We start from the raw sequence: 13,610 nt of genomic DNA on the forward strand, positions 1-13,610 counted from the left end.
CACAAAGTCGTTTCTGCAGTTAATCCCCAGAGTTGAAACCACAGGAAGATGTTACAGTGTATGTGAAGCTGCCCCCCCCCCTCCACAACGCAGTGATGTTCTGAAGACAGATGCCGGCTCTGTGAATCATCTCTTTCCCTCCACTGGAAACCCGTGGGTCTGCTTTCATCCCACGAGACGTCCTCTACAGTGCTCCAAGCAGGATGTACAAGGATGTGCCTCCGGGTGTTTACATTGGGTAACCTGGGATTTAAAAAAAAAAATTATAATAATTATTTGCCAGAGGACAATGCTTGGCAGGCAGAAGATCCATGAGGCAGATGCTGGCAGGCTATCGGTGATGTCATCAGATGTAGACCAGCCCAGTTGTTTCATGTCCCTGCGTGCTTTAGGATAAAAGGGGCTCATCTCTCACAGAAGCTTCAGAGGTTCAAGGAGCTGAAACCAAGCTATCAGGCTTCCTTTGAACTCTTTCCTGCCGAAAGACCGCTTGTGGTAAGAACAATTAGATAGCCTGAACTTTATACTGTCACATCCAGGCAGCTGAATGGCGACACCTGCAATCATCTGATCCCTGGTACTCCTTTCATCCCCAGCATAGCTCAGCCAAGCTGGTGCTGGCCCATATTCCCCAATGCCACTATAATGACCACCTTCCTCTCAACAAATGGTATTACCATTCCAATATGAACTCGGGGAAACATTGCTGGTGGTTTTGTAGATATTCAACTCTGTGTCCAGTTGGTCATGTTCTTGTTTATTTCATTTGTGAATGTTGCTTGTCCTTTGGGCCATCCAGTACAGGGGAAGCAAATACTGAACATATGTATCTGTGCATTTTTTTTGCCAACATAATGTGCTTTGTATAGGGGATGCACGGTAAGTATAAGCGAGACATAAGTTTCCAGTTTCACTATTTTCAAAAGGTAATGTGAAAAATGAGCCATGTAATTGCATACTATGTGTTGAAGCCAACCAGAGCTGTTTCCTGCTTGGAATACCACAAACGCATCAAGTCTCCTTCTATCCTAACCTGATTTGAAAGGGTGGGTCCCATGGCATTGCCCGCATGTGTGTGCCATGACGATGTTTACACGTGTGAGAGCTATGCAGCTGTCAGGAGGCACATGTGCAGAGAAGGGAGAAAAGAGATGGTGTTATTGGGGCTCAGGCATATGAAGATAACTGGTGTATAAATGCTGCTAGCATGTAAGGAGCTGTGTATTGTGTAATAATCTTGCCAAATACTGTCACAAACAAAATGGAGAACTGTGTTGATTGTTGACACTCAAGGAAGACTTTGAATGAAGGAAACACAAGCAGTGAATGAATTGACGCAGGATTTAACCATTAAGGCAGAGCATCAGTGGGGCTACTTGAGTTATGACAATATGGCTGTTCGTCAGTGGGTTCAAGATCTCGCACCAGGAAGCACCCAAGAGTACTGATGTTCACTAGCCATAGAGTCTCCTTGTTATGTATTCCCTAGTTTGGGTGAGGTTGTGTCCCTTACGTCAACATTCGTGGTCTTCCTTTTTCCTATCTATGTTCAAATTGTTTGTGGGCGAGTTTTCACTGGTGTCGCCCCACAAGATGTAAAACAGGGGGCTCGAACAATGCACTCAGTTTCTCTTTGTCTGACCTCATAAATTGGCACTTGCAGATTGCCCCTACAGGGTCATGGCCCTTCCTCAGGACTACAGGTGTTTCCCCGCAAATATTGTGACACAGTCCTGCCCCGTAGGGCATGTTATTCACAGACATTCACTATATCCTTTAGTTGTTTTTTTATACACTACACTCCTTCATAGAGTAAGTACATCTCCGACAGAATCCGTGCAGCCTTCGCTTCTTCAGAGGACACAGATATAGCTAGGGTCTAGGGAACAGCAGCACAAGCTTTCTCCATTAAAGAGCAGGTACTAATAGGGCCGCAGCCATGCAAACTTTGCTTCCTCACAGAACAGGTGCAGCATGTCAGTAGCAAAGAAAGGTTTTATCTCCTTCAAGGAAAGCATCAAGTGTAATATCCCACTCCTGAAGAGTACTAGCTTTGATTGCTCCCAGGACATGCACAGTTGAGGCAGGAGTGACTTGTGGGTTCCAAATAGTCTCTGGAGCTGGTTCTTAAGTAGATGGAAGAAGTTTGTAGGTGGATTGATGGGTGAATGTGTGACTTCTGGCACCATTCCCTCCTAGGTTCCATTCCACATCAGCATCCTGAAAGCCCTGTTGCTCTCACTGGGAGTCCTACTGTTTGTTGTATAAAGAAATAGCTGCCACATTATATATAGCTCGTTGTTTTTTGGAACAACCCCTGCTTAAGGTACTATGCTTTACAGAGGTGCACAGGTGTCAGCCTCTTTGAAAAATGTGAAAAGGTTTGAATGCACACACACACACACACACACACACACACAACGTCACACTCACACTCACACACTGCTATGCAAACTCAGCCTCGGTGCTGCACCAGTTTTAAATGCATAAGGTTGAGCGTGGCCACTGTTACCAAATGCATTTTTTTTTTTGCTAATGGCCGTAGTTAAAAGTGGAAACACAAATATATACATACATATGTATTCTATATATGTATATGCATGGTAATTCAATGGCGTCTGCCACTGGGTCCGTGAACTAGATAGCACTAAAACATGGATTCGTGTTTTTTTATGACCCTCTTTAGTCTGCAGAATAACATTTTCACGCATATTTAAGGAAAAGAGAAAAGTAAATATGAAAATAGTTGTCAACTGTCCATATCAATTTGCAAAAGTTAGCAGTAGCGAGAAAGGTGAGAAAAAAAGCAAGTATAAGAAAAAAAATTGTTGATAAAAAGAGGGAAGAAGGAATAGGAGGAAGATGGAAGGGGATAAGAAAAAAGAAAGAACAAGAGCAGGCAGGTAGAACGGAAAAGTGAAGGAGAGGGGCAGTGAGTGAAGGAATGCATGGTTGGATGAAAAGATGGAAGGGGGAAAGGAAAACTAGATTGAAGGGTCGGCCACAGCATGAATGCAAGAGTAAAAGCATCAATAGGTGAAAGTTTTAGACGGAGGAACGGAAGAATGGATAGAAGGGCAACAGGGTGAAATGACGCCTGAACGGATGATGGAAAGGTGAAGACACGGGCAGTTGGGTTAATGAATAGATGGTGTGGTGAAAATATTAATGTACAGATGGATGGAAGGAGGATGATAGGTGGAAGAGAACTATTCTCAAGATTATCAGGTGTGCTCGCTTTGCCTGCTCGTTTACCTAAAGGTGTTTGTAGGGGTATTTTAATTTTCTGACTACCTTGTGTTCATTCAACGGCGCGTGCTTTGCTCATTTCAAGCGTAATTTCCCTGCAGAAAGGTTACATTTAGCAGGAGGCCTTCATTTAATGTCACCAGATACTTTCCCTGTTCCAGGACCGGAACTTTACTTCCTTAGCTGCGTAGGCCATATGTCACCCAAAGCTAGTTAGTAACTTCTGCGACTTAGCCTAGTCCACGTCAGCTCATAAATATCATTATGGGACGGTTTAGGGCCAATCATTTGGGTTTATCATTCCACTATTAAAACTCTGTGTACAAAGGGCAAACCTCCTGCACTTTCCTGTTGTGTATTTTCCCGCTTCACTGTATTGTGCATTGAGACCCTTACGGGTGAGTATTCGCGCTTAACAAACACCTGCTTGATTGAATCCTCCGAAGCAATATTTGGCTTTGACACATGATATTCATATTCGTCTGCCAGTTTATCTGTATCACTGCATGCTCTGTAACGACGTGTTGGGCCAGAGGTAGCTGCTTATGGTGTAAAATGTACTTTCTTGACTTTCCACATCGTCATCTTCTGTTCTATTTCTCTATTTTTGCTTTAACCCAGAGTTGAAGATGTTGAAGATTGCATTCCTCGTCACTTTCTGTGGCATACTGGCCCGAATGGCCCAGGCCCAGGTTGTGCCAAAAAACTGTTACAATGTGGCCTTATCCTGCGACGTGTTGAGTCCTGGTAAGTTGCCTGTTAATACTTTACTTGTGCGTGCAGCACAAAATGAATACACTTCCTGTGTATCTGCCCAGCTGTTAACAACTGGACACAGCATTTTCTACTCCCAGGTCTCCGTACTCTCGTAATTCGATCATGTCGACCTGCCGTAATGGCATTATTAAACAGCCAGTCGCTACAACTCTCCTGTAGGGAAGCCAATTTCTTGCAGCAAGTCAGAAAACTGTTACAAATATCAAACCTATAGTGCTGCTTATACACAGTAAAGCGCAGACACAGAATCACTGGAAAAGAGTATATTGGCCTCTCAGAATAATTTGCACACAGATTCAACTCTTGTATTAGATTGAAACATAGGGCCCGATTCACAGAACTAACTTAAGACAAAATCCTAAACTTACTACCATTTACTCATTTTGGTATTCACAAAAGCCACTTACTCATTTTGGTATTCACAGAAGGCACTTACTCATCAATGAGTAAGTGCCTTCTGTGAATACCAAAATGAGTAAGTGCCTTCTGTGAATACCAAAATGAGTAAGTGCCTTCTGTGAATACCAAAATGATAGTAAGTTTAGGATTTTGTCTTAGCTCTGTGAATTGGGCCCATACTTTGTTCCCAACTATTCAAGCCCCTCTATCAATTAAAATTTTTGTACAAGAACTCTAGCCACATGGTACCCACAAAGGGCACCGTGCATATGCACATGACATTGTTATGGGGAACAGGTGCCATCCAGCACTAACTTGCCCCCAGTTCACTTTTTGCCTGCTTTTAGATGTATATCTCCAACTCTTTTAGAATTGTGCTAAGAATTGAAATGACGTATTAGCAGGGCCCCTTTTAAGGATGAAAAGGAAACACCTGGACTAGCCTAGTGGCAGACAAAAAAAAGAACAAAAATGTGCTCAGAGATCTTCTACTGCACCTGTGAATGCAGTCGTCAGACATTTCTACAAGTGGGACAAAAATGTGCTGACATGATTTTAGATGCACTGTGTTGAACACCTTGTTTTAAGAAGATCGAGCAAACTCGCATTTTGCACAACTAAACATGTAAATTAGAATGTTGTCACATTTGATAATATGTATGCCAAAATTGTAATGGTTTTAATTAACTACACAATAATGGTTTATTATTATTATGAATGCCATGTGAGCTGATAGCTGCAGTTTCTTCAGCTGACTGTGCACTTTATAAGTTAACAAACTGGATTGTCCCCTCATAGCGCCAAGATACCTTTGGTGAAGGTGCTCTCTACAAATGTACTTTAATCTAATATAACATAGCTCTACTAAAGCTGTGTATGTGCGATGTGTAATTAGTTAAGGAGATCGAAAACTATCTTACATATAGGATAGATGCTAGATATAATTAAGTTCACAACTGCTGACAATAAGTTATATGATAAACTATAAGGCCGACTGATATGCAAACGTCATTAGAATCCTGAGACCGCAATATAGGACCCTCTTGCACATATTTTTTGTTGTGTATATTTTATATTGCATGCGTATTTTGATGCAGTTAGTTTAAAAACAAATTTCAAAGCGCAGCTAACAGTGTCCACTATTCTGATTGGAATCAGAATGAACGTATTTTGTTTTTTTTAATCGTTAATGATTAAGTTATTGATAAAAAGCAGGACAGTAGTGAGGGTGAGTGGATTTAAGGGATTAACAGCCTGATTCATCAAGCCGAAATGGGCTCGCAAAGGGCCAGATTCTGAGAATCTGGCCCTTTGCGAGCGCTATTTTTGCATTTGGGATTCATCATCCCAAATGCAAAAATCGGTAATAGCGATTTCGCTATTTTGCGAGGAATTACATTTAAGGAATCTCTATTAGAGATTCCTTAAATGCAATTCATCATCCATTTTGCAATTGCGAATTCGCAATTTCGGGCCGCTATTTACCGCGAGGTCAAACCTGGTGGTAAATAGCGAAAACTTAGAAAAATGCTTTCAAAAGCATTTTACTAAGTTGCATGTTGCACACACACATGTCCTTTGGACATGTGTGTGCGCAACACGTGTTTAAATTTGCATTTAAGGGGTGCTACAGGGTGTCCTTTGGACACTCCTGGCACCCTTTAAATCGCTATCTTATTTGCGATTAGCTAATTGCTAATCGCAAATAAGGAATACTCCAGGAATGAATTGGGAGTTATTCCTTATTTGCGATTAACAATTAGCTAATCGCAAATAAGGAATATGTAGGAATCGCATTTTATTTTGCGATTCCTACATGAATACCGTTTTACAAGTCAGTAATATGATTCGCTATTACTGACTCGCAAAACGTCCCTTTGATGAATCAGGATGTTTGTGCCTCGATCTATTACCCATTAACTGTGAATTTACTGCATTTGTTGCCTAATCTACCACACATTTAGCCTCATTTGTAGATATTACAAAACTTTACAGCAGAAATGCATGACAATAATACTGCTATGGAATGTTCCACATCATTTGCGATTTTTAACCCATGAATTGAAAACCTTGATACATGATATGGATCTCTGTGCCACATAATCCTAGGAGCCATGACAACTGAACAGCTCCGCAGAGCGGTATGAAGACAGTCATTATGGTGATGAAATAAAATATTTCACTGGGAGCGGTTCAATTTGAAAATGAGTTTTCGCATGACAGTATTGTGTGCAATGAAGCACCTAATTATGTGATATCTAGGCATATAATTAGATATATATGACAATATATTAGTATCTCAGCACACAGAAATATCACAATGATGTTGGATTAATGCTGCTTATTTTTACTGATGCAAATACATGTTACCTCTCTGTTAAAGGTAGTAGCCCACAGGGAGCCTTGGAGGCAGGAGAGACTTTGTGGGAAAAAGTCAAGTCAAAGGGCAGACAACACTAAATTCTGACTTTGCCTTAGCAATGTTCTTATACTTTGTGCGGCATTCCAAAAACAGGCCCACACTTTGGATACAGCTCAGGATGAAGCTGGCAAGATGGCTCAGTGATCTGAACACTCATCACTGATACACGCAGTATTCTGCAAGTCACATGTTGAGATCCTGATAAGGCCAACTACGCCTTCTATCTTTCAAAGGTTGATCAAAGAAGCACCATTAAACTGTAACACCAGTTATTTTACAGCGCTTGAAATGCTGAACAAAAAAAAGTTATTGGTATGTATACATACATTGTTTGGGCACTCGTTCACTATATCTCTGCTGTGGAATATATAGGAGCTCAGAGACTATGGCTCTCATTACCAGTGGCCAATCATTTCCGATGCGGCCAGTAACATTGGTGTACTGGGCCACTGAAATTTGGGTCCTCATTTATGAGGTTTTGCCGTAGGGCAGCGCAGCAGACATTCCTGCTGCGCTGCCCTACAGCAAAAGAAAAGGGCTGCAATGGGCCGTATGAATTAGATATGGCGCATCCCTGTCCTTTTCCCCTGCGCCGGCGCCCAATGGGCTGCCCTGCCCCAACGCAGACACCTTTGCACCATGGTGCAAGGGTGCCTGCGCTGCGGGGATAATTATTTTTATGCAGGTAGAGAAACCTTCCTGTACAAAAACAATCCCAAGAGGCTTTTTTTCTCTTTCTACGTGTGCTATACAATGCAGCACACATTGAACAAGGAAAAACAAGGAGAAATAAAGATATTTCTCCTGGTCGGGCCTCCAGGAGCCTAACACAGGCCCCCTCAGCCACTGCAGTGTGGGGGGGCCGAGCTGCAGGGGGCCCCCTCAGCACAGTACTCAGGAATGAGAGCTCCAGATTAAATCCGGAGCAGGGGCCGCTCTGTGTACCTTGAGGGGGCACCCTGATCTTTCGTTATGCGAGTGCATGCCTCCTTTATGCATCCCCTAGGGAGTGTAGTTTTTGGTGCTTCCCCAGATTCACGATTTCTCATAAATCTGGGGCAGTGTCAAAAAGCAATGGATGTTGCCAGGAACACCCCCAGACACACCCATTGCACGCCCCTTTAACACCAAAAACTGCGTTAAAGGGAATAATATTTAAGAGGCAGCAATAAGCCCAAAAAAGTGGTTTACTGCTGCCTCCTAAATATGGAGCAGGCTCCTGCGTCATGGAATGTCACAAAAACTGATGTTCCGGTTGCGCAAGGCGCCTCATAACTAAGGCCCATGGATTTTAGCAGAACACTCCTTAAACATGCATTCCATCCAGAGAATTCAGCTGGCAAATTCTCCAGGTGATAAAACAGGAGGGAAACATATCGAAATCGGCTCTTCAATTTCAATGTATGCATGTTAGCCCCCAAAACCTAGCAATTTCGGCTATTTCCTCTGCTTAAATTTCCAGGACCCCAAGTTAAAGTCATTCTAAGGGACTGAAATAATGGGGATATTTCTGGGTCACTTGAAATGAAAGCTTATTCCTCATAGTTTTTTATTATTCAGTCTCTCTAGAGTACTGTGACACTACTAGAGAGGACACATTTGGGGAAGAGAGGTAGGTGGACAATAGGTGTGTGCTGGCAAATTTAGAGAAGAACTTGTCCACATGGAAATGCCAATAATGCTAGATTCAGTATTTCCACAGGGCACAATTTCCACAGAATTTTATTGGTACTCAGAAAAAAGAGTTAAGGTTGCACACTGATTTTCTTTTATCTCCAGACAGTTTTCTCCAGACAAATATGTTTTTCCTGTAACATGTGCATGGAAAATCGAGAAAAAAGCTAAAAGCACCGATTTCCTTTTATCTCCAGATAGCTTTCGCCATACAAATATGTTTTTCCGGCAATATGTGCATGGAACATTGGGGTAGATGTATCAAGCCTTTTGAGATTCGAAAAGGCCGAAATTCTGCGAATTTTGACCTTTGGGAATCTTAAAAGGCTTTTTTGCATTTAATGAAGTGTATCAAAAAATCGCAAAATAAGGAATCGCAAAAATTTGCGATTCCTTATTTTGCTTAAGCATTGAAGGAATCGCAAATTTTGCGATTCCTTAAATGCGATGTATGTGGGTTTTAGAAATTGCGAATTTGGGTTAAGAAATCGCAAATTACCACCAACTTGTAGTTGGTGGTAAATTGCGATTTCATTTAAAAATGCCCTATTTGGCATTTGTGAAGGTGGCATGTGACGCACATACATGCCCATAGGGCGTGTATGTGTGCCATATACACACACATGTAAATTTCAGGGGTGCAGCAGGGTGTCTTTGAGACACCCCTGCACCCTTGAAATTATTCTCAATTTGCGAATTCGCAAATTGTGATTCGCAAATTAAGAAATATTTCACAATCATTCCTATGGGCCTCCTGGATGTAGGAATGCATGGGAAATTATTCCTTAATTGCGAATTCGCAAATTGCGAATTCGCAAATAAGGAAGACTAAGAAATCGCTAAAAAATTGCGATTTTCTACATACATTCCATTTTGCGATTTCTAAATAGCGATTCCTTAAAAATCGCTATTTAGAAATCGCAAAATGGAATCTTGATACATCTACCCCATTGAGCCTAGTAAACCAAGAGAAAAAAGCTAAAAGCAGGGCCAAACGTGAAGGTTACAGCTTTGTTTTTCAAACGCCTCAAAAGTGGCCAATATTTTAGAGCTGGTTCTGATGAGAATCTCATGAAATGTATCAATAATACATTGCTTACTTCATTTCCTAGGAAAACTATTGTTCTGCAGTAGCAAATTATGTAAGTATCTGTCACGATTCTCTCAGCAGGAATCGTTGGGGACAATTACTAATACTTTGCACTGTGCCTGTATCACTGATGCAAAGTGTTGTTTAGACACTTAGGGGCGTATTTATGAGAGGTTTGCACCGCCAAAGCGTTACCTTTTATTACGCTACGTAAAGCCACTCTGCTAGACTTTGCATGGCCTCATAGATGGAGTAAGACATAGCAACGCAAGTCGCTGCCTTGCCTTATTCTGCATCAAGGCGGCATTCTATGGCCGTTGTGATGGGTTTTCACACACAACACCCATGGATTTTGCTGCTGCCCCAGATTTACTTATTCACATAAACCTGGGGCAGCAGCAAATCCTTGTGCAACCCCAGAGCAGGGGTCATGAGGAGAAATATTTTTTTATTTCTCCTCATTTTTCCCTCTTTCAATGTGTGCTGCATTCTGAAGCACACATAGAAAGAGGAAAAACGCCTCTTAGGTTTGTTTTTGTGCAGGAAGGTGGCACTACCTGAACAAAACTAATCCTGCCTGCAGTGGAGGCAGCCTTGCACCACAGCGCAAGGGTGCCTACTTTGGAGCTAGGCAGCAAATTGTGCGCCTCCGCAGAGGAAAAGGAGAGGAGTGCACTGTATTTCATAAATACATTGCATTCCTGCCCTTTCTCTTTGGAGTAGGTCAGCTCATCAAGAAGACTTGTGGCACTGCCCTAAGATAATTCTTCATAAATGAGGCCCTTACTTTCCAGCACAAAACTTGTTTTCCACTGTAAAGTATCTTTATGAAATGAAGTAGCACTATGCGCAACTTTCCACTGTTTTACATCGAGGGGAAATACCCTGGGTGGTTCATGGCTAATCCCTTGCTATCACCCCAGAATTTTGATGCAAAGGAGCATTTACTAAAAAAACGTATAAAGGGATTAGCAACAAAAAATTAGGGGGCATATTATCAAGGGGGTTTATCTCTTTATCGCTTTAAATGCCAAGAAAGCGGAGATAAAATTATCTCCCTATTACCTAGCTGTCGCTAACACCAGTTAGCGACAGCTAGTAGGAGATAGCGACCATCATGGGCCCCGCTTTGCATGTCAGTGAAATGTATCACTAATGACATGCAAAGTGGGCGTGCCAAGATGTTAGCGACTGGAAACAGTCGCTAACATCACTATCTCCTATTACCAACTTTTGGAGATATTCGCGCTAAGCGTGAATATCTCCAAAAGCTAACACCTGCCCCTAAGCAGTTCTTAGCCATGTTATCCAATGGTAGGTGGATAACATGGCTAAGAGCATTCGCTCGATAATGCATGAATATCGCTGACTTTTCAGCGATATTCATGCATTTCGGCCGATTTTAATCGCTTAGGAGATAAACCTTGATAATAGCAAGGTTCCTAAGTGATAAAAATCGCCGCAGCACGGCGATAAAAATATTGCCGCTAAGCCAAAATAGCGATAATTATCGCTAGTTGTTGGTAATATGCCCCTATGTCCCCTCAAGGCAGGCATGAGGTGTGAAAAACATTTTATTTTCTATAAAGTTATCTACTTTTGCATATGTCTCGTAATGTACAGAGCAGATACAATGTTAGAACACTGTTTTACTTTGTCCAAACATAGTATTTTGTACTGGAACGTTACTTTCCCAGTACAAAACCTATATTAAGCATTACGCACACGCTTTTGCACTATGGTGCAAGAATGTGTATGTGGCGCAGTGCAGCCAAAATTGTGCCAATGTAAGGGGAACGAAACTGTGTAATTTCTTAGTAAATATCATGCTTCTCTGCTCTTTTTCGTAGATGCAGCACAGCCAATAACATTGGTTGCTGCCCTGCGTGGGATCACTTTTTAGTACATTTGCCCTTAGATGTGTATCTGACACATATTTGTGCCCCATCACTGAAGCAGTGCCCAAGGTATTGTGTGCCACTATCCTAGCAGTATGGTCATTCATAAATCAGTAAATAAGCTAGTTTTGTGAAACTACACCTGTTTCACAAAATTGTTCAATAGATAAGCTAGCACAAAAAAAATAATGTTGTAAAACATTATAATATAGCCTAAGAGTCCTCCGTAGCGGCCTCTTCTGGCCAATAAAGGCCTGCACTGACGTTAAAGGTCAGAGCCGAAGGCGAGGGCCTTTAACAATGGAGCAGGCTTTTAATGGCTGGTAGTGCCCGCTACGGAGGGCTCTAAGGCTATTAAAACATGCATCCCCTAGAGGGGAGAATGTTCTAATTTGTAAAACCAAAGTACTCTCGGAGCCCAAGGGGTTCTAGATACCCTGGGGCTCCGAGAGGCCTTTGTTCACAGCAACAGCTATGAAATGAAAAGCATTAGAATGTTATTCCCCAGGATTCTACCCAGCCATCAGAAGCTCGAAGCACTCCGTTGTCTTCAATGGAGTGCTCAACATTCCAATGTTCTAATTGCTATTATATGCTTCTTGTAATATACCACAGTGTGTTTCAAACATACATAATAATGCTGAAATAATTTTATGATGATCATTGTGACAACCTACCATTAGTGGTGATCGATTATGCCTGGGGGCTGTTTAAATGCTTTGTTTCATTGTAATGTAGCACACCCATGATGAGGCCACAATGTTTTCTTTTTTGCAACAGGTTCCTGGTGTCCTTTGAAAGCAATTGTTTGAATGGGTGTTGGATGTCGTTTAGCCAGTAAAGGAAGTGTTAGGTGAGACGTGCGAGGTTCAAAGATGTGGTCCAAACGCGGAGTGGTAAATGTTGCTGCACATAAGATGTCTATATTGCAGCATATGAGATATTGAGTAAAGGGTTAGAAATAGGGTGTATTATTTTAAGAGTGGTCAGTTTCCATAGGTCAAAACCAATAAAAAACAAGGTATACATAGCTCTATTGAAAGTGAACCAACCTATTTCGGAATGTAGACTGTATCAACCTAGTCAGAGGGCAAAGAGGTGTTTACAAGAAAAGGGGGTAATCATAGAAGACTCAGTAATCCACACTTCAAGATGCATAATGCAAAGATAGGGCCAGATGAGGACAATGATACCAAATGCGTGAAATATTAGGTGGAACAGGAATGGAGGTTGGTGACATGAGCAGGAACAATGTGGCTTTTTAAATGCAGGCATAATGCTCCAGGAAGCAAATGGAGGAGCAATCAAAGTTGGCACCAAGAGCTTGAAGATGCACAACCATTAAAGGCCCAGATTGACCCCTACTCCTACTAGGCCAAAAGAGACAGCATTTTGAGCACTGGTTAGCTGCCCAAGTCCCTCTCAAGCTAGCAAAGGTGGACAACCACCAGTTTGGCAACATCTAGGCGGACGAGGTTTATACTTGAGCAAGTGCCCCTTGCACGTGTGAGAGTGAGACACAGTGCACCTGGTATCTTGCTGCCCTGACAGAGCAAGAAAAGTTCAGACTGCTCTTTGTACTAGTTGTCCTCACTCTTCCATACAATCCCAAATCTTTCTTCTAAGACTCTGAGAACATTGCTCTTTCTAGTTTACATAAAGAGGCCTCCTGCCAATCTGGGGTAAAAAAGAAACAATGTGGGGGAATAGAGACACTCTTCTTCTAATGTTTCAGATATGCTTCAGTTCTGTTCAATATGCATTACGAGCCTGTAAGTTTCCATATCACACCTATTAAGTGTGTTGTCTAGTCAGTGCCTTTAATTAATAGGGCTCCATACCCAGGGCCAAATTTATCAGTACATCACCCAGAGCATCAAGTTACAGTGTTGTGCTGTTCTGTTCTGCGTGACATGGAAAGGGCAGCAATGTGTCATTATAAACACTGTATGGGGCATTCCTGCCTTTTCCCAGTGCTTGCGTACAATGTGCTGCCTAGCGCCAATGCAGTCACTCTTGCACCATGGTGAAGAATGCAGCACATATAGAAAGAGGAAAAAACTGAGGGAAAATAAACATATTTCTCCTTGTTACACCTCAC

At 42.0% G+C, this 13,610-nt stretch overlaps 1 protein-coding gene across 1 annotated transcript in view; it reads left to right on the top strand.

The window, feature by feature from the left end:
- Nucleotides 1–351: 351 nt before the first annotated feature.
- The window catches only part of LOC144768432 (uncharacterized), a 325,471-nt gene continuing 312,212 nt past the window's right edge, over nt 352–13,610 (top strand). Inside the window, exons 1-2 of the mRNA XM_078652078.1 lie at nt 352–495; nt 3,871–3,996. Of these exons, the coding sequence (XP_078508204.1) occupies nt 3,879–3,996 (118 nt within the window). The 5' untranslated portion in view covers nt 352–495; nt 3,871–3,878. The remainder of the gene's footprint in view (nt 496–3,870; nt 3,997–13,610) is intronic.

This window comes from Lissotriton helveticus, chromosome 7 (assembly GCF_964261635.1).
Source record: "Lissotriton helveticus chromosome 7, aLisHel1.1, whole genome shotgun sequence".
NCBI classification, from domain to species: domain Eukaryota; kingdom Metazoa; phylum Chordata; class Amphibia; order Caudata; family Salamandridae; genus Lissotriton; species Lissotriton helveticus.